The sequence below is a fragment of the Anomaloglossus baeobatrachus genome, chromosome 5 (genome assembly GCF_048569485.1).
Source record: "Anomaloglossus baeobatrachus isolate aAnoBae1 chromosome 5, aAnoBae1.hap1, whole genome shotgun sequence".
NCBI lineage: Eukaryota > Metazoa > Chordata > Amphibia > Anura > Aromobatidae > Anomaloglossus > Anomaloglossus baeobatrachus.
Window position 1 is genome coordinate 310,073,555 of NC_134357.1, and position 21,253 is coordinate 310,094,807.

The 21,253-nt window shown below is 49.4% G+C and overlaps 1 protein-coding gene across 1 annotated transcript in view; it reads left to right on the forward strand.

Moving 5' to 3' along the window:
- C5H17orf67 (chromosome 5 C17orf67 homolog) overlaps positions 1-21,253 on the forward strand; it is a 52,785-nt gene that overhangs the window by 23,051 nt on the left and 8,481 nt on the right. Inside the window, exon 3 of the mRNA XM_075347515.1 lies at positions 10,347-10,489. Coding sequence (XP_075203630.1) covers positions 10,347-10,463 — 117 coding nt within the window. The 3' untranslated portion in view covers positions 10,464-10,489. The remainder of the gene's footprint in view (positions 1-10,346; positions 10,490-21,253) is intronic.

Here is a 21,253-nt window from a genome sequence, read left to right on the forward strand (position 1 = left end):
TCTACAAGTGACCCCATCGCCTGCAAGACTCGAGTTGGCCTCCAGCCCAGATGACGTCCCCTGGATGCGACAGAGGAGGATTCCGCCGACCCGAGGCAGAGACACAGACCGGTATGATTCAACGGGACAACCGATCTGCCGCCGCTGCAGCCAGGCGGGCCACATTGCACGACGCTGTCCTTTAAATGGGCCGAGCCTGGGGCCAGGAGCCAACCCCCAGGTGTGAGGAAGCCCGGCTCAACCCCCAGCCGCAGCAAGTATGTGGGAGGACGACCGGTCCTTCCTATTGTGCTGGATGGGATCCCTTTGAATGCCCTCCTGGATACGGGGTCCCAGGTAACAACCATCCCCTACAAACTGTACAAAAGATATTGGGCTGATTCAGACATTGACCATGGCCCAGATGATGATTTAACAATTGTGGCCAGTAATGGTCAGCCCTTACCTCAAATTGGGTACAAAGAAGTAACCATTAAAGTGGGGCAGGTAGAATTGCCATGTCAGGGGATGATAATTGTAGATATAGATCGCAAAGAATCTGACCCACTGCTAACCATTGGTACAAATGTGATAGAAAATTGTATTGCCGAAGTGATAATTTTGTTGCAACAGGCGTCTGAAACAGCCAGCTCCGGGCAGCAGCGTGCCCTACAGAGGGAGATCAGAGCCCTGATGAGGAGGCAGCAGGTAGAGCTGGCCGGAGGAGAAATTGGCAGTGTGAGGGTAAGTGACCCCCTCCCCATTGCAATACCCCCAAGAAGTGAAATGTTGATATGGTGTCGGGCAGCAATAGGCCTCAAGGGTCAGGATTACCATGCCTTGGTAGAACCGGTGTATTCAGACAGTAGGCCGGGAGTCCTGGTAGCCAGAGGGGTAGCAGACGTCCGCAAGGGGAGAGTGCCCGTCCGTGTCCTGAATTGTGGGGAGGAGGAGGCCAAATTGCCCCGGTACGCCACTGTAGCAAAACTGTACACTGTCAGCAACAATACCATCAAAGCAGTGGAACCCTTGATCCCGTCCGACCAGGCGGAAGACAATGGCTCCAAGGGGCAGCTGGAAGACTGGTGCCAAAAATTGCATGTGGGCACCGACTCCACCCCCTCACACCAAAAGCATGGGGTTTACCGGGTGGTACAGGAGTACGAGCGGGTCTTCAGCAAACACCCCCTAGATCTTGGGCAGGTGAAAGGGGTTAAACATCAAATCCCCACGGGTGATCATCATCCCATTAAAGAGAGATACCGCCCTGTACCCCCCCGCACAGTATCAGCGTGCCAAAGAAATGTTACGGGAAATGAAGGAGGCTGGGGTTATCAGAGATAGTTGTAGCCCCTGGGCAGCTCCACTAGTGCTCGTAAAGAAAAAAGATGGTACAATGAGAATGTGTGTAGATTACAGGCAAATTAACCGCATTACACATAAAGATGCTTATCCACTGCCCAGAATAGAGGAGTCACGAACAGCCCTAAAGTCAGCTAACTATTTCTCCACCTTGGATCTCACCAGTGGGTATTGGCAGGTTCCCGTGGCAGAGGCGGACAGGGAGAAGACTGCATTCACGACACCAATGGGCCTCTGTGAGTTCAACTGTATGCCATTCGGGCTCTGCAACGCCCCAGGGACATTCCAAAGGTTGATGGAGTGCTGCTTGGGCCACCACAACTTTGAAACCGTGCTGTTGTACCTGGATGACGTCATAGTCTACTCCAAGACTTATGAAGACCACCTGAGGCACTTAGCAGAAGTGTTTGAGTCCTTGTCGAAATATGGCCTGAAGATAAAGCCGTCCAAATGTCACCTCTTGAAGCCAAAGGTACAGTACCTGGGTCATGTGGTCAGCGCAGAAGGTGTGGCACCTGATCCGGAGAAAGTCACCGTAATCAAGGACTGGCCAAGACCCACCACGGTAAAGGAGGTGCGGCAGTTCCTTGGGCTGGTGGGCTACTACCGAAGGTTCATTGATGGTTTCACCAAGATAGCAGCGCCCCTTCAAGATCTCCTGGTGGGCCAGCCAAAGCAGGCTAAGAAGCAGAGCCCTCCATTTGAATGGAGCAGCCAACTAGAAACATCCTTTGTCCGGCTGAGAGGGGCTCTCACGGGAGAAGAGATTCTGGCCTACCCTGACTACAGCCAGCCGTTTGTACTGTATACAGACGCCAGCAACGTGGGACTGGGAGCAGTTCTGTCCCAGGTGCAGGGAGGCAGAGAGAGGGTGATAGCGTACGCCAGTAGGAAGCTACGGCCCACAGAAAGGAATCCAGAAAACTACAGTTCCTTCAAGCTGGAGTTCCTCGCTATTGTTTGGGCAGTGACTGAACGCTTCAAGCACTATCTGGCATCGGCTAAGTTCACCATCTTCACGGACAACAATCCGTTGACACACCTGGCAACAGCCAAGTTAGGTGCGTTGGAACAGCGATGGATGGCCCGGCTGTCTAACTTTGACTTTACCATCAAGTATCGGGCTGGCAAGAAGAATAACAATGCTGATGCGCTGTCCAGAATGCCTCACTTACCCGAGTCTGGAGAAGACCTGGATGAACTCGAAGAGATAGAGTTACCGGCTTTCCATCACCAAGGTGTGTCCCAGTGTGAGCATGCTGTAGGAGTGAAGCGCTCGAGCCAGCACGAAGTCTCGGTCAACCCATTACTCCACCATAATTGGGAAGAGACGCAGAACGGTGACCCGGCCGTGCGATTGGTCAAAGAAAAGCTAGCACAAGCTGAGACTCATCTTGACCCAGATGCTCCAGAAGAAGCCCAGCAGTTGTGGAAGGAGAGGGGACGGCTGTTCACCTATCAAGGCAAGGTCTGTAAGAGATATGTCAACTGGCGAATGAATTAACTCGTCTGGCAGATAGTGGTTCCGCAGAGGGATGCTCCAATGGTCCTAGCAGCTTATCATAATAATGCAGGACACTTCGGGTGGAAGAAGTTGGAGGCCCTACTCCGTGATCGGTTCTACTGGGTGCACATGAGAAAAACAGTCGAGAAGTGGTGCCAAGACTGTGGTCCGTGTAACCTGAGGCGGAAAGATGATGCTAGCCAGAGGTCTCCCCTACAGCCAATTGTCACGAAGCAGCCCCTGGAGTTGGTGGCTCTGGACCACGTGAAGTTAACACCAAGCCGGTCAGGTTATGTGTACGCCCTCACCATTGTGGACCATTACTCTCGTTTCCTGGTAGTAGTGCCCGTGAAGGACCAGACAGCCAGAACAGCAGCGAGAGCATTTCAGGCCTACTTTTGTCGACCTCACGGTTACCCTGAAAGGGTACTGACTGATCAGGGTCCTGCATTCGAGGCAGAAGTGTTCCAAGAGTTCTGTAACCTGTACGGTTGTAAGAAAATCAGAACCACACCGTACCACCCCCAAACCAATGGATTGTGCGAGAAGATGAACCATGTGGTTATTGATATGCTCAAGACTCTACCTTTGGAAGAAAGAAACCAATGGCCAGAAAAGTTACCAGATCTGGTAGACTTGTACAACCATATCCCGGTAAATTCGACCAACTGCAGCCCTGCTTACCTGATCCCCTCCAACTTTGACAACAGTAAGGTATGCCTCATAAGCAAGGATGAAGGCAAGACTTATCAAGCAGTCTCTCGAGACCGCCTGAAAGCGTGCCCTGAACGGTGCAGAATCCAAAGAGAAATGGAAGAAGTACAAGGAAGTCCCCAAAGTCAAGAGAAAGAGGGGGAGATGATCCAAACAATCCTTGGAAAATTCCCCAAAACTTGGACCCGAATAAACAATGCCATAGTGGTACCAGTTTTGACGTTTCCGCAGATGGTCGAGCCAGAAACAGAAGAGGTTCCGGATCCACCTAAAGAACCGTCCGCTCCAACACGAGATGAAACGCCAGCAGTGGAACAGGAGGATCAACCCCCTGTCAGTGGTGAACCTGTCATACCCTTGGCGACTCTTAGACCACATAGGCAATCATCACGCTTACCTATCTGGGTTAGGCCTACCTGTAGTGCTGAGGTAGAAGACACACCAAGTAGTCAGGGGCAAACACCAGAGCTACGCAGGTCTCAACGCAGCACTCGGGGACAACCCCCTCCAAGGTATAGAGAGTCAACTGTATAAGGGAAAAAGAAAGAGTACTTATTAGAATGTAAATAGTTAAGCGAAATGTCTGTAATGTTGTGTACAAAATGTTTTTTTCTTTGATTGCGAAAATGGACAATTGGGCCACTGGACTATGGGTGGCCAACACCTAAATTGTTCATAGTTAGCACCAGTGTGCTCAATACCCCTGAAGAAAAACCCGTCCGGCGTGCATAGAGTGGGGTCATCAATGCTCTGACGCACGCCCAGAGCCTACGTTGGGGGTTTGATCGCGGCGGGTCCCCCATGGAGCAGTGTAATGGACACCCGGCAGGGAGCCACACTGGACTCTTATAGTAATGTTTAAGTTTGTAACGTTCAAGTAATGCGCCTCCCATAATGGGATGAAATGTTCTAACATGTCATGTTTGTTTCTACAGTCCGGGAGTACTGAATTTAACTAAGGGGGAGTTTGGCGCCCCAGGACCTGGTCGCCACAACAGCATTGCCCTCCCAAAGGGTTAATGCTGAGCCTGGAGGTAATTGGGAGATCTATTGGCCAGTAAGTTAACACCCAACACAGTTCTCCCTCCGGCCAGCAGAGGGAGCTCTGAACCTGGAATTTCAGGGAGGATTCCTTAAGTCTGGCTGGAGGGAGGAAGTAGTGGTTAGTCTGTAGACAGGAGTGAAAGAGGACAGACGGAGAGTAGTGCTGCCTTGTAGAACTGGGGCCTAGAGCTGGGATAGCTTGGCCCAGTGAAGCAAGAGGTGCAGAGAGGCACAGAAGAGACTCGGACATCGGAGTCTGTGGTTGCCAGGGCATAAAATCCATCCCTGGTAGCTGAATCCGGAGGGCAGGAGAGCTGCAAGCCCCCTGGCCCAGAAGTAATCTGAAGGTACAGCTGCATCCCAAGGGCCCGGTGTGGACTCCAGCAGAGAAGCACCAGAGAGGGCCTGCGCAGTCTACCACACAGAAAAAGGGACGAACCACCAGTCCCAGCAGCAAGAGGGCAATTGCGAACCCAAAGTGCAGTGTCCTAAAACAGCAAAGAAAGATTATGGAGTAGGCCTCATACTCAACTGGCCAAAGATCACCCCAGGCACTTCCAGGCCGGCCGGACCATCTTTACCATCTGTGACGGTCTCCCTGGACTAAACTTCTGCCGAGTAAAAGAGGAGAAGGTAAAGAGACTACCGTTTGTGCCTGTTTCTTTCATTGCTTGTCGGCCCTGCACCGTGTTAGTCACACAACACCATAGACTTCCACAAGCACCAACTGTGTCCCGGGGTACCGCTCCACCTGTGGGGAGCAGTATCACCATTGCTGCCACTTCATCACCCCGGAGGCCTTACACAGCAGCGGCGGCTTAATAGCCGCATACCACAGGTGGCGTCACGAACACAAACTTAAAGTCGTCAGCCACATATTCTACTGACACCCACCAGGGCCACGGAGCCGGGCCCAGCCACCACTGACTACCACCGGACTAGTCCGGCCCGGCGCCGGGTGTCCCATAGCCCTGGGGTGGGCGAGTCACTTCCACTTTAGTGGGGGTTTAGCTGTATCCTGGTAGAGCATTAGTTTTTGGCCTGGGTGATGTAAACACTGCAGCCCAACTTGCTGTGAGTAATACTTAATTTTTGGAGGATATTATCCTCTTTTTGTTGCTATTTTTATAAACTGTAACCAGCCTGTGATCTTGAAGCTTTGTATCCGCAGGAAGTATGATTCTTAAACACTGTGAGTTCCTAAGTAAAAGATTGTTGAAAATTATATTGGACTTCTTGTCTAAATGAACCCTGGAGAAGTGGGGTTGTGGTGTCATTAATTGCACTGTTGTAGTGGCCTGGGTGCAGCCCAGAAGAGAAACACTGCCTGGACACAGGGGCTTGTCCTTGCCCATGGCTGCTGCCCTATGCCACCCCTACACATTGACCCACACATTAGTCCTTAGAATGTATGAATGGCACCCCCAGAGTAGACCCCACACTATATGAATGTCAAACATATTTTATGATGCACCCACAGTCACAACACACATTTTAATTAAAATGAAAAACATATGTTGACCTAATCCAGAATCCTGGTGAGTCCACCGGCAAAGTTCAGGAACCCACCAACATGCTACAGTCAGATGGACAACAGCATATGACAAATTACACTGTCATTATTTATTTAACAAAAACTATGCCACAATACACAGTTTATATAAGAAATATGTATATACAGTACGTGATAGCAGTTTCACAAAATCTTTTATCTTACACGGTGTACTCAACATTTAGGGGTGCCACTGATGTTGACCACCACTGTCATTACATCAGCTTTGTTTATTTAGTAGGATCCTTTTTATTTTATTTGGTGCTGTAGACATGTTTTTCCATTTTAATAATTATCTTCAAATTTGATGAAAATAATGAAGTAAACCTAAATAGTGTTTGACTTCCCTGGGCTAGGAAATACAGAGTCACTGAAATCAGATATTAATTCAATCTAATGTACTGCTTGACATTTTCTTAAAACTTTTTAACGTCGTGTATTGCCACATTTCTTTCAACACCATGTCATGGATAGACACCATGAAAACACTGAATTGGATTATGTTCCATTTATACATGAGATGATGCATGTGAGATTAACTATTACAACAGCAATGAGTTATGTAAAAGTTGATCCTAATACAATGTGACTGCTGGGTATGTGTAATGCAATTATTTTCCCCCTGAGCTATTACTGAGTGTCACAGCTGTCTCTCTGCATAGGTGTTGGTGCCATTAGCACCACAGTAGTTTGTTACTGCAAAATGCGCAATAATATACTTTAAATGGCAACATACTTAACAGTGATATCTGATAAATCTTTGAGTCAAGCTATGGATGCCAACTTGTATTAAGCAATGTCCATGATTTCATTTTGAACATACACAAGTATAGTCCACAAATACTTAGACATTATCCCATAAATGACTTTTTGGAGTTAATAAAAAGCTTTTTTACAAGAAGCTGCAGCACTCTTGTCAATCCTGTGTCCTGATTTGTAGCTTAGACTGCTTTCACACATCCGGTTTTAGCAGAGCCGGCCAATCCGGCTCTAAAACCTATGCAACGGATGCAGCGACAATACCGCATCCTTTGCATACGTTTTTGACATGCGGCCCGTCCGGTTTTTGCCGCTTGCTGCAGGCTACTGAGCATGTGCAGTGGAAAAAACCGCATGCGGCGGCCGGATGCGGTGTTTGCCGCAGGACTCCGCATGTGGCGTCCATAGGCATGCATTGCAAATCGCGCCGCATCGGCCGGCCAAAAAAACGTGCCAGGCAACGTTCCATCTGGCCGCCGCATCGGCTAAATCTGCCGCATGTGGCAAAAACCGGACCGAACGCAACCCCATGCGGCACAATAGGGCGCTAATGAAAGTCTATGCAAAAAAAACCCAACCGGTGGCAAAAAACGGTTGCGGTTTTTCTGCAAAGCGCCGGATTGTGACGCACAGGAAAAACCGGATGTGTGAAAGCAGCCTTAGCCCTCTTCAATGAATGTAGATGAGCAGCGACATCAGGCACAACCTGTAGTTTTGGTCTTGACCCCAAACCAAATGAACAGGATCAAACAGTTTTAAGGCTAAAATCAACTACACTATTACATAGTTAATATGCACTAAAGTTACCAGAACTATGCACTCATTTTCTATCATTAATAATGTCTCTTTAGGGATTATTTTTGTAATTTTATCATGACAATGGTGAAAGGAAACCTGTCATTTGGTTTTCCCCATATAAAGTACGGCCACCATCACTATGACCTTATATACATCATTTGATAATGCTCAAACAAAATACCTGTGGCACATGTTTCTATGTACTGTATGAATAGGGTCTACAGACCAAAAATATGGAGGCAGCCCCCTAAGACCGCTCCATAAACCATGTAGAAAAGCAAAAAGAAAAGGAGTGTTTTTAGGTCAATTTGTTTTCATTTTTTTATTAATGCAATTCTTAAAGTTGACACATGAGGTCTAAAAAGACTTAGGCGGGCTTTGCACATTGCGACATCGCAAGCCGATGCTGCGATGTCGCACGCGATAGTCCCCGCCCCCGTTGCAGGTACAATATCGTGTGATAGCTGGCGTAGCGAAAATTATCGCTACGCCAGCTTCACATGCACTCACCTGCCCTGCGACCGTCGCTATGGCCGGCGACCCGCCTCCTTCCTGAAGGGGCGGGTCGTGCGGCGTCATAGCGACGTCACACGGCAGGCGGCCAATAGTGGCAGAGGGGCGGAGATGAGCAGGATGTAAACATCGCGCCCACCTCCGTCCTTCCGCATAGCCGCCGGCGGCAGGTAAGGAGATGTTCCTTGCTCCTGCGGCTTCATACACAACGATGTGTGCTGCCGCAGGAACGAGGAACAACATCGTACCTGTCGCGGCACCGGCATTATGGAAATGTCGGTGAATGCAACGATGATACGATAACGACGTCTTTGCGCTCGTTCATCGTATCATCTAGCATTTACACAGTACGATGTCGAAAGTGACGCTGGATGTGCGTCACTTTCGATTTGACCCCACCGACATCGCACGTGCAATGTCGCAACGTGCAAAGCCGCCCTTAGAACCTTTAGACACACAATGAAATACATATAGACACCATCACAGGACATACAGTGGGTACAGCCCAAAAAGGCATGCAGTGTATGTTGGGTCTCAATTATATGATTTCCCATCCATTGTCACATATAATAAAGTGCTGACCAAATAGTTGAATATTATACAGTACCAAAAGAGATGCACATAATTTTTGCATACAAAAGAGGTTGAGTGAACAAGGCATTAACAAACACACAAAGATGTTCCTGGTCTCATACATATAGAATACTATCAATTGCATATAAAGCAGAACCCAAGTGGTTCAATATTACAGACTATAAATAATGAGACCTTCAACATCATACCTCCTAAAGTGCCAGTGGTGTAATAAGGGTGAGTACCTCCATGCGGAGACCCCAACGCGCGTTGTTCTTTACCTCTTATTCATTCGGGTGTATATACAGTAAGTCCACAAGCCGCTCTGCTTAACATAAAAAAAGACCTTTTATTATACTCACCAAAGGGGTCGTCCGGTCCTATAGGGGTAGCTTGTCTTGATCTGACGCCTTCACTCTTCCTTCATTGTTGGTCTCCTTCCCTGCTTCATGTGGATGATGCTTCTTACGTCATCCACACAGTGACTTCCATTGCGCTCTTGCACATGTACAATTCTCTCTGCCATGCTGAGGACAAACCAAACTATTGTAGTACACATGCGCAGACACTCTTTGGCCTTTCCCCGCGCATTTGCATTACAGTACTTTGCTCTACAGAGTGTGTATGCCTGCACAAGAGTGTGGTAGACTGTGAGGAGGATGTAGGATGTGTCCTTCATACAAAGCAAGAAGATGGATGACTGCAGATCAAGACCAGTAACGCTCATCGGACTGGACTGCCCCGTAGGTTAGAATAATCAAATGTTATTACGTTATACTAATCGGATTTTGGGATATACAGTATACAGCATTCTAGAATGCTGTTTATAAGGGCATACAGGTGCTGGCCGCAGTTTATATGTTGGTAACTTAATGACTAGTTCCCTTGTTACCAGTTTTATGCTGCCCAGTCTAAGAACAGTATATAGTAATGCAGAGACCCTGTTTGCAGCACTTTTCCACTTACTGGGTTTCTTGCTATAGTTTTGATAAGATGCTGTTTTATCTGCTGCAGCCTTGCTAGGTCTCGCAGTGATGAATTATTGCTATGTGTCATACCTCAATTTCAGGATTCAAACTGGTGATCTCTTTCTCTGTGGTTGGTTGATCTGTCTACTGAGCTATGAACCTTTTCCTCTTGGTCCTAATGCTTATGGTTACTATTAACCTTTTTGTCCTCTCTGGTTCTTATCCTCCTCAGCTGTGTTTCATTGTCCTGTTTTGGTTTGTCCTATCACAGCCTGGACAGGGATATAAACTGTATGTTCCCCCTTCAGTACATTTCTTTGCTGGCTAAAGTTCTATATGGACATGAGAATATTAAAAATGCAGCAGATATAAGAGTAATTTTATCAAAAAATTTAAAAAAAAGCACAGTAAGTGAACCAATACAGGAAACAGGATCTCTGGTCACATTTTATGCTGCTCATGGATTGGATTGGGTACTGATTTCCTTTAAAGAATCCAGAAATCTGATTTCTGCAATAACAAACCCTGAGACCTTCATCTTCTCTGTGCATTATAACCCTAAGCCTTGTGTCTCCCTTAGGAGTACATGCTGTACCTGCAACGTCTGGAACAGAGGTCTGAGGAACAGTTCTATGAGCATTGGTGGAATCCCCACTGCCAGCCTCACTGCAATCGCAACATCGTAAACCCTGTTTAAAACCTACCCTGTGCCTACACATGAAGGTATAAATCTTCTCTTGTGGTGATACATTAGTTGTCATTAATCTCCATGTCTGGTCTTCTTTTGTTGGGTTACAATATGTCTATACACACAAAAAGGTGAAAAATCACTGAAAATAAAATATAAATCTTTATTGATACATGTTAATAAAATCACAATAAAAACAGAAAAAAGAGAGGGAGTGGAATAGAACCAAATCCAGAAATGTATGGGGTAGGGCATGTACCAAATGTAAAAAGATGTGGAAAGTGCCAAAGATACACAGCAATGAAAACAAGTGTCACGACAAACTGAATAAAAATGTGTGAAAAAAAAATTCCTTTTGATAAAGCTTAATGCGAAACGTACGTTGGAGTCTGGTTGGCGGTTTACTGTTTATTATAAGAAGAAACGTGTTCCAGCGGTATTGTACTAGTTGTTATATATCCATGAATAAGAACTAACGACACTGCGTTATATCGAAACGCGTTGGATGAACTGTGCCTTGTGGATGCTCTGTGCCTTGTGGATGCTGTCTATCCATTTTTAAAGTGATGAAAATAAAGGGAAGTTTTTAATTCATCTGCCTGCGATCTGCTGAATTTTGTTACTTTGTAATTGTAACTGTTTATTATAGGTATCTCTTTCCCTGATCGTGCAGCAGAACTGATATGTTAGTACTATATGTGTCACTTTGCATATAATTTTCTTTGTGTGATTGAGATATTACCCACTTATGATTTTTTGTCATAAAAATTTTACACACTTTTTTATTCCATTTGTCGTGACACTTGTTTTAGTTTCTGTATATCTTTGGCACTTTCCATATATTTTTACATTTGATACATGCCCTAGCCTATACGTTTCTGTAGGGCAGAGCAGATCAAAATGCGCTTGCGCAAGAGCGTCATTGAGGCCTCTGTGTGGATGACGTAGGATGCATCATACACATGGAGCTCAGAAGGAGAATGGTGATGGATGGAAGAGAGGAGGCACCGGGCCGAGAGCAGCAATTCCCATTGGACCCATCTGCCCCCCTAGATAAGTATAATAAAGGTATTTTTTTAAGTTATACAGCGTGGCATAGGCACCTATATACAGTATTCTAGAATGCTGTATATAAGAGCTTAGTGGTGGTGGCCGTAGATTATAGGGAAAATCCTGGTGACAGATTCCCTTTAAAGCAGAAGAGATAAGAGTCTTTAAAAGGGTATTTCAATCTCCAAGATCCTATCCTGATATGTAATAAGTGTAACAATAATAATATTAGCAAATACCTCCAATTAGAAATGTAGTATAATTCTTCTCATTCACTATGTTGCTTCCCTCATGTACAAGGCATTGCAGAACCTTGGGTATCCATGGTTATGACCACTAGCAACTAACTAACTGTTATATAACAAAATTTCAGGGTATCAGATGGGGTAAAAATAAATCTATAATGGCCACTCCATATACGCATATTTAAACAGAGGAAAAGAAGGAGTGTTAAAAGGCCCATATAAAGAGCAAGAACATGTACAGACTCCTTGTAAATGTCAGAATAAGAATTTATTGTACAATCAATAAAGAACAAGGAGACAGTAATCATGGTGAATGTTAGACATACATAAGTGCAGGAAAGACGTCCCAGAGAACAAGATGGTTCCCAGACCATGGGCCTCTGCCACAAGGGAAATATAAATAGGCCCGCAGCAATCCCATACCAGGAACAATTAAGTGTCAGTCACTATTACGATTGCCGCTTATGTGGCGCCCCTGACCTGGTCAGGCACCACTGAGTACTGCACCCATGCTGGGGACAGTACAACACAGGTAATCCAGAAGGCTGACCGAGGTGTGACTACACAGGCGCATAGTGATCAGGTCTCACACATGTACCTTTGAGAGGACCCCTGGGGATCCCAGGAGGGGGCAAAGCCTTCACCTCCACTGGAATAGTGGAGGGGGTAAAAGCCTCCATCTCCACTCAAGGGGTGTGGTGGAGAGCCTGGTTGCTAGGTGGCGTAGGCAAGAACAGGAGAGGAGGAGCAGTGAGCCGGTTCAGTGTGCAGTTCAGGGGGAGCAGACGTCAGGAGCAGACCCCTGGGGCTGTTGCAGTCTGACAGCGTCCGCGCAGTGGCTACCGACGGGGGAGAACGGTCACCTAGTAGTGCTACCCGAAATCCATCTTCAGCTAAAGAGAGAGCAACGGAGTGGGAAGTAAGGAGACTGCTAGGGAGTTACCAGGCCCAAACGGGTAGTAGGTCCCAGTGCAGGGATAGATCCACCTTTCCTTGCCAAACCTGCTTGAGGGGGCACTTCACACCCCCAAGAACACACCACAGAGTCCGCAGCCACGTAGCCACAGTTAGGGCCCATAGTTCACAGGAGGCAAGCAGCCGGAGTGTCCTGGTCCAGGCTACAAGCAAACGGGCCAAACGAAGGGGAGAGAGGCATCAGCAACTTCCCTGGGTGACCCCCATAGGGACTAAAAGTCGGGGTTACCCCAAAACGCAAAGGGCTAAGGAAGGCGAGTCGGTAGTCACCCTCATCAGTCAGCCTGAAGGACACCTGGTTCCAGCCTGGTTCATCCCAGCTACGCCCGGGTTACTCACTCTGCCACCTTCCGTGAGTAAAATCCCTGAAAGACATTTAGCTTGTGTGGAGTTATTCTGCGCCTTGTGGTTCTACACACCTACATAGGGCCCTGGGGCTTGCCTCACTCTCAGGAGGCTATTACAACCGACTGCACCCACCATCAGCCCCAGGCATCCCTTAATCTGCAGTGGCGGTCCCCACTGACCGCAATTCTGAGAGTGGCGTCACGACAAATAGAAGATTTCCTACCTGTGACAAGATCCAGCCGAGTGGAGTCCCTGAAGGTAATGCACCGACACAACACTGGAGGGGCTTCACATCTGGCGTCACGAACAGGATAAGGACTAGACCTGTTCAGACAGGTGACCATGTGCCTAGGCGGTCCGCTTGGAAAATTGGAAGCGCCGCCATATTGCCACCATGAAAAGCGCGCTGAAAAACAACAGCAGCCCGCGCTGGGAGAAGTTACCGCCCACGAAGAGGTGTGGCTACCCAGAGATCCCCTGCAGGGTCCTGACCTCGCAAGTGAAGAGAGCGGAGGCGTTCAGAGACGTCGGGACAGAAAGGGAGCCAGAAGCCTGCTGTTAGAGGAAATGGCGTCTGGATGCAGAGATCCCGAGCCAGGCTCCGCTGCCTGGTGGGCCCGAGAGCTTGTTCAGTGCTGCAACCAACTAGAAACCAGGGTTCTACGGCAGCTCAGCGAGGGACGCAAGGAGCTCCTGGGGATGGCTACGGCGGTACAGGCCTACGAGGAGAGGGCCACGCGACGAGTGCCAGACCGAGCGGCGACGACTCAGACCCCGATGCTGCTACCGATGGGTGAGTCCAGTGTTGCCCCTGCCAGCACGAGTGCCCCGACCCCTGCTGCCACGCCCGTAGTCCCCGAAGAGGCGCCCGCCGCGGCGACGCTGAACCAGGCCGCAGCCACGCCAGGTGCGGCCCGCCAAGCTCCGATCGCTGCAGCGACGCCCAGCCCAGCCTGCACAGATCCCATCGCAGCTGCGACGCCAATCCAGGCCGCCGCAGCGATGCCCTGCCCGGCCCGCCAAGAACCGGCCACAGTAGTGATGCCCGCTAAGACTCCAGCTGCGACCCTGATTGACACAGCGACGCTGATCCAGGCCGCTGCCATGCCCGGCACGGCCCGCCAAGACCAGGCCGCCGCCATGTCAGGCGCGGCCCGCCAAGACCAGGCCGCCGCCATGTCAGGCGCGGCCCGCCAAGACCAGGCCGCTGCCATGCAGGGCGCGGCCCGCCAAGACAAGAATGTACCTCTGTTTACCCCGGCCCGCAAGGCCAGAGCAGACACCGCTCCCCAGTCTAAGGAAGTCCCTGCTAGGAGGTCCCTGATAGGAGAGGACCCTGCATACTGGAAGCTGAAGGCTGATCTAGAGGCCCAGTTCCCACAGGAGATGGTGGATCGGTACCTGCTCCCTCCGCACACCCCCAAGGCGACTTCTGCAGCAACCACGCCAAAGAGTCCCCCGCCCGGGCCTGCTGATGACCACCCATCCCCGGCGCTGCCACAACAGGAGTGCTCAGAAGAACTAAGGGGGAGGGGAGGCCAGGAAGCTGAGAAGCTGACCCCGGAGCCATCAGCAGTGGATCCATGCCCCGAGCCAGAGATGCTGCCGTATTCCCGCTGGGATGAAGAGGAAGAGTTGCCCAGAAACCTCACCTGGGGGCCTGCAGGCAGTGAAGTAACGGCCCAGCAGAATCCAGCCCGTAGGACACGGCGCCGTAGCAGAACCAAGCTTTCCCCTGCACAGCAGTCTCCAGAGCAGAAAAACGAAGTCATGGCCAGAGACTTGGAAGAGAAACGGTTCCTGAGAAGGGCCAAATCCCAGGTCAGAGGTCCACTTTGTCGTGGAGTTGTAGAGGATTTCAGTTTGAAGAGTGGATATGGCTTCATAGTAGCTCCTGGTATGAAAGAAGGCATATTTGTGAATAGAAGGGATGTTAGAGCCCATTTGCCCAGAGGACATCCGGGAAGGAACTTACAGATGGGAGATACAGTGGAATTCACAATGCATCAGGGAGAAAGAGGATGGTATGCATTGGATGTTACACCATGTACCAGAAAGCCTTACAGCAGTCCTGCAAAAGAAACAGACACAGAAGAAGACGGAGATAGAGATAAAGAACCCACTGATGAGACCACCACGGACGATGAAAGAGATCGAGAAACCAACAGGTGCCGCAGCCCTACAGGCCCAAGCCCTGGTATGGAGGAGTAGAGGAAAGTAAAGTAAGAAGTACAACAAGTTACTGTTTTGACCAGTTTGAAGTTTTTGCAACGTTTACAAGTTTAAGCAATGTGCCCACATAAACTAATGTGAGAAATGAACCTTAAGGCTATGAACTGGCTATAGCCACAAACTCTCGCAGTGTAAATAGTTACACCAGAGGGTACCACCACCAGAGCCAGCCTGTTTAGGGGCCTGGCTCGCCTGCAACCAGGGAGCACGTCCGTTATGGGGCCTTGGCTTACCTGCAACCAGAGAGCATGCCTGTTTATGGGGCCTGGCTCTCCACCACAAAGAGGGTACCTGGTCAGCACCAACTGTGGAGGCCGCCTCTACATCCTGCCAGAAGAGGCTGAAGGCGCGGATCCACCAGGCCAGGTATACCCTGAAAACCACCAGACCCTGGAAGCCGCCTCTACATCCTGCCAGAAGTGGCTGAAGGCGCGGCCAACGGGAGAGGCAGATTGGAGGAAAGGTCTGGGGAAGTGGATGGCCCAGATCTGGTTACCAAAAGGACCGGTGACCTGCCTCCTGAAAGGGTTTGGGTGGGTTAACGGACTTGTGGGTGGAGGGTGGTGATGTATGGTACCTGGTGGTTTTAAAATGTTTTACCATGTTTTACTGTTTTATGCATTTCAAAATGTTGTCTTGCAGCCCGAGGACGTGCTGGTGATAACTAAGGGGGAATGTGGCGCCCCTGACCTGGTCAGGCACCACTGAGTACTGCACCCATGCTGGGGACAGTACAACACAGGTAATCCAGAAGGCTGACCGAGGTGTGACTACACAGGCGCATAGTGATCAGGTCTCACACATGTACCTTTGAGAGGACCCCTGGGGATCCCAGGAGGGGGCAAAGCCTTCACCTCCACTGGAATAGTGGAGGGGGTAAAAGCCTCCATCTCCACTCAAGGGGTGTGGTGGAGAGCCTGGTTGCTAGGTGGCGTAGGCAAGAACAGGAGAGGAGGAGCAGTGAGCCGGTTCAGTGTGCAGTTCAGGGGGAGCAGACGTCAGGAGCAGACCCCTGGGGCTGTTGCAGTCTGACAGCGTCCGCGCAGTGGCTACTGACGGGGGAGAACGGTCACCTAGTAGTGCTACCCGAAATCCATCTTCAGCTAAAGAGAGAGCAACGGAGTGGGAAGTAAGGAGACTGCTAGGGAGTTACCAGGCCCAAACGGGTAGTAGGTCCCAGTGCAGGGATAGATCCACCTTTCCTTGCCAAACCTGCTTGAGGGGGCACTTCACACCCCCAAGAACACACCACAGAGTCCGCAGCCACGTAGCCACAGTTAGGGCCCATAGTTCACAGGAGGCAAGCAGCCGGAGTGTCCTGGTCCAGGCTACAAGCAAACGGGCCAAACGAAGGGGAGAGAGGCATCAGCAACTTCCCTGGGTGACCCCCATAGGGACTAAAAGTCGGGGTTACCCCAAAACGCAAAGGGCTAAGGAAGGCGAGTCGGTAGTCACCCTCATCAGTCAGCCTGAAGGACACCTGGTTCCAGCCTGGTTCATCCCAGCTACGCCCGGGTTACTCACTCTGCCACCTTCCGTGAGTAAAATCCCTGAAAGACATTTAGCTTGTGTGGAGTTATTCTGCGCCTTGTGGTTCTACACACCTACATAGGGCCCTGGGGCTTGCCTCACTCTCAGGAGGCTATTACAACCGACTGCACCCACCATCAGCCCCAGGCATCCCTTAATCTGCAGTGGCGGTCCCCACTGACCGCAATTCTGAGAGTGGCGTCACGACAAATAGAAGATTTCCTACCTGTGACAAGATCCAGCCGAGTGGAGTCCCTGAAGGTAATGCACCGACACAACACTGGAGGGGCTTCACACTTACCCATAAATAAAGTGCAGAAGTGCTTGGACAGATGCCAGGGCAGAGGTCCGGTAGAAGGAGGAGACCCCAACGCGTTTCGCTGCTTCTTCGTGGGGCAGTGTGTGACAGACGTGCCTCCGAATCCACCCATATATGCTCCGGAGATGATAGAGAGTGCCATCACCTGCGCCGCATGCGTCCCGTCGGGCATCCCCCATTCACCCACCACTTCCGGGTCTCGCCGGCGGAAGTGACTCACTCGTGACGTCACCTCCCACCACTAGGGAGATCCTCAGTGTGGGCGAGGTAGGGAACGGCAGGAGGCATGCGCCGCAGACATCTCTATTGTGGGTGAGGAAGTGGGCGTCCCCAGCTTCACAAGCCCATCCTAAACATGGCAGGAGCGACGTCACCACCGGGCCACATCAATGCACCAAAGGTAAATGTGAAAGCAGAACGAAAACATCATGAAAACATGATGTAAAGTCCGCTATATCCCTGCATATAAGTAGATATATGTGGATCGGGGGGACGAAGCTCCAAAGTCATGAGCACACATAGAAAACGGGGCATATATGGGAAAAATAAATAGTGGTCCACACATGAATCCAGAATATAGATTCCCATACTGAAACACATGGATTAAAAACAGTCATTTGTATATGCATCATATATAGCACATATATAAAGGAGAGAGATTGATATACAGTAATAAATTCACATTTTTCTTCTTCTCTCCATCTGTGCAATAAAAGATGTACAATGTAGAAGTATAACTAGACTGTATATACGCTCATCCTGTTCCAGATATGGGATGCTCAATAACCAGAGTAGATATTTCATATATTAAATAGTGTTCATTAGTGATGAGCGAGTACTAAAAAGCTCGGGTGCTCGAAGCTCGGGCCGAGCCTCCCAAGATACTCGTGTACTCGGCCCGAGCAACGAGCCCAATGTTATCCTATGGGAGACCCGAGTATTTTTGTGAAATGACCTCCCGGCAGCATGGAGAAACCCTAAAAATGGCACAAAAGTCTCAGAAGAGTGCTCAAATGACATGGCAACAGCATGGGGAAGACCCCTTGAAGCATTTATCACTCAAAAGTCACAGCTGTGAACAATTTTGTCCGCGTTTTACGCCATTTTTACGGAATCACCAGAAAACCTTCCAAAATGACCCCAAAATGATTTTTCATGGCAGAAATGTTAAGGGCACATACCCAATAGTGAGATAGAGCTGGTGTATGTTACTTTTTGAGATTAATACATGAAAGATTTTACGTGAAAACATTGTGTGGCACTCCGATGTCCCTGAGAAGAGACGTACATGAAGGCCTCTTGAGTCTAATGTGCCCATTTTGAGGAAGTGAGTCTTTGTAGTATTTTCCTTTGCCAGGGCAGTCCAAAATTGTGAGGTTCACCAATGTCCCTGGATAGAGACGTGCATGATGGCCTGTAAACCTGAAGTGCCCATTGTAAGGAAGTGGGTCTATTTCAGTATAGCCCTTTGCCAGGGCAGCCAAAAATTGGGAGGCTCCACATTGTCCCTGGATAGAGACGTGCATGATGGCCTGTAAACCTGAAGTGCCCATTGTAAGGAAGTGGGTCTATTTTAGTATAGCCCTTTGCCAGGGCAGCCAAAAATTGGGAGGCTCCACATTGTCCCTGGATAGAGACGTGCATGATGGCCTGTAAACCTGAAGTGCCCATTGTAAGGAAGTGGGTCTATTGTAGTATAGCCCTTAGGCAGGGCAGCCAAAAATTGGGAGGCTCCACATTGTCCCTGGATAGAGACGTGCATGATGGCCTGTAAACCTGAAGTGCCCATTGTAAGGAAGTGGGTGTATTTCAGTATAGCCCTTTGCCAGGGCAGCCAAAAATTGGGAGGCTCCACATTGTCCCTGGGTAGAGACGTGCATGATGGCCTCAAAACATTAAGTGTCCATTTTAAGGAAGTGGGTGTATTTCAGTATAGCCCTTAGGCAGGGCAGCCAAAAATTGGGAGGCTCCACATTGTCCCTGGGTAGAGACGTGCATGAGGGCCTCAAAACATTAAGTGTCCATTTTAAGGAAGTGGGTGTATTTCAGTATAGCCCTTAGGCAGGGCAGCCAAAAATTGGGAGGCTCCACATTGTCCCTGGGTAGAGACGTGCATGAGGGCCTCAAAACATTAAGTGTCCATTTTAAGGAAGTGGGTGTATTTCAGTATAGCCCTTTGCCAGGGCAGCCAAAAATTGGGAGGCTCCACATTGTCCCTGGGTAGAGACGTGCATGATGGCCTCAAAACATTAAGTGTCCATTTTAAGGAAGTGGGTGTATTTCAGTATAGCCCTTAGGCAGGGCAGCCAAAAATTGGGAGGCTCCACATTGTCCCTGGGTAGAGACGTGCATGAGGGCCTCAAAACATTAAGTGTCCATTTTAAGGAAGTGGGTCTATTTCAGTATAGCCCTTAGGCAGGGCAGCCAAAAATTGGGAGGCTCCACATTGTCCCTGGGTAGAGACGTGCATGAGGGCCTCAAAACATTAAGTGTCCATTTTAAGGAAGTGGGTGTATTTCAGTATAGCCCTTAGGCAGGGCAGCCAAAAATTGGGAGGCTCCACGTTGTCCCTGGGTAGAGACGTGCATGAGGGCCTCAAAACATTGTTCCCATTGCAAAGGAGCGGGTCTCCTGTCGTTGTAATGTCCATTCTGCAAAGAATGGGCGAAAAAATTTACCACTGGGGGTATACCTGAAACAAAGACCTAACTATTGTAACGGTCATCATGATGGCGCATGAGGAGAAGGAGGAGCAGTCCAGCGATTATCCAAAGTCGAGAAGTGTACCCATGGGTGAGTGGAGGTACATGGCAAACTTTAAATTCCGCTCTCATTTGCTGGTGGTGTGGTGAAGTCTGGCCCAATCCAACCCTTGTTCATCTTTATCAGAGTCAGCCTGTCAGCATTTTCAGTTGACAGGCGGGTGCGTTTATCTGTAATGATTCCACCTGCGGCACTAAAAACACGCTCTGACAAAACGCTAGCAGCAGGGCAGGCCAGGACTTCCAAGGCGTAGAGAGCCAATTCATGCCACGTGTCCAGCTTGGATACCCAATAATTGTAAGGCACAGAGGAATGTCGGAGTACAGTTGTTCGATCTGCAAGGTACTCCTTCAGCATCTGGGCAAACTTAGGATTTCTTGTGGCACTACCCCGCACCTCAGGGGCTGTGGTACGTGAGGGGCTGAGAAAACTGTCCCACATCTTAAAGACTGTTCCCCTACCTCTGGCGGATTGGACTTGTGCCTCTCTCGGCTGTACGCCTCGGTTGTCCACTGATTCCTGACCTATGCCGCTAGCGTTTTGTGAGGGGAATGCTTTGCCTACTTCCGTGAGTATGGCCTTCCGAAACTGCTGCATTTTGGTTGACCTCTCCTCCACGGGAATAAGAGACAAAAAGTTCTCCTTGTAGCGTGGGTCTAACAGTGTTACCAACCAGTAATGATTGTCGGCCAAGATGTTCTTAACGCGAGGGTCACGAGACAGGCAGCTTACCATAAAGTCAGCCATGTGCGCCAGACTCTTAACAGCCAGGACTTCAGTAGCCTTACCAACAAGATGACTGAACATGCTGTCCTCCTCCTCCTCCTCCTCCTCCTCCTCCTCCTCCTCCTCCTCCTCCTCCTCCTCCTCCTCATCTACCCTGTCCTCTGGCCAGCCACGCTGAATCGAGGATATGACTGGTGTGCATGTCATATCCTCAATTTGGCCGGAGAGTTGCTCCATGTCTTCATCCTCCTCCTCGTCATAGTCCTCCACTGCACGTTGTGATGAGACGAGGCTGGGCTGTGTGTTATCACCCACACCCACTACTGTTTCTTGCTGCAACTCATCGCGCTCCGCCTGCAATGCATCATGTTTGTTTTTCAGCAGGGACCGTTTTAGAAGGCAGAGTAGCGGTATGGTGACGCTAATAATGGCGTCATCACCACTCACCATCTTGGTGGAGTCCTCAAAGTTTTGGAGGATGGTACATAGGTCTGACATCCATCTCCACTCCTCAGGTGTTATGTGTGGAGTTTGACCCATTTCCCGACGGCTTAGGTGATGCAGGTACTCAACAACTGCCCTCTTCTGCTCACATATCCTGACCAACATGT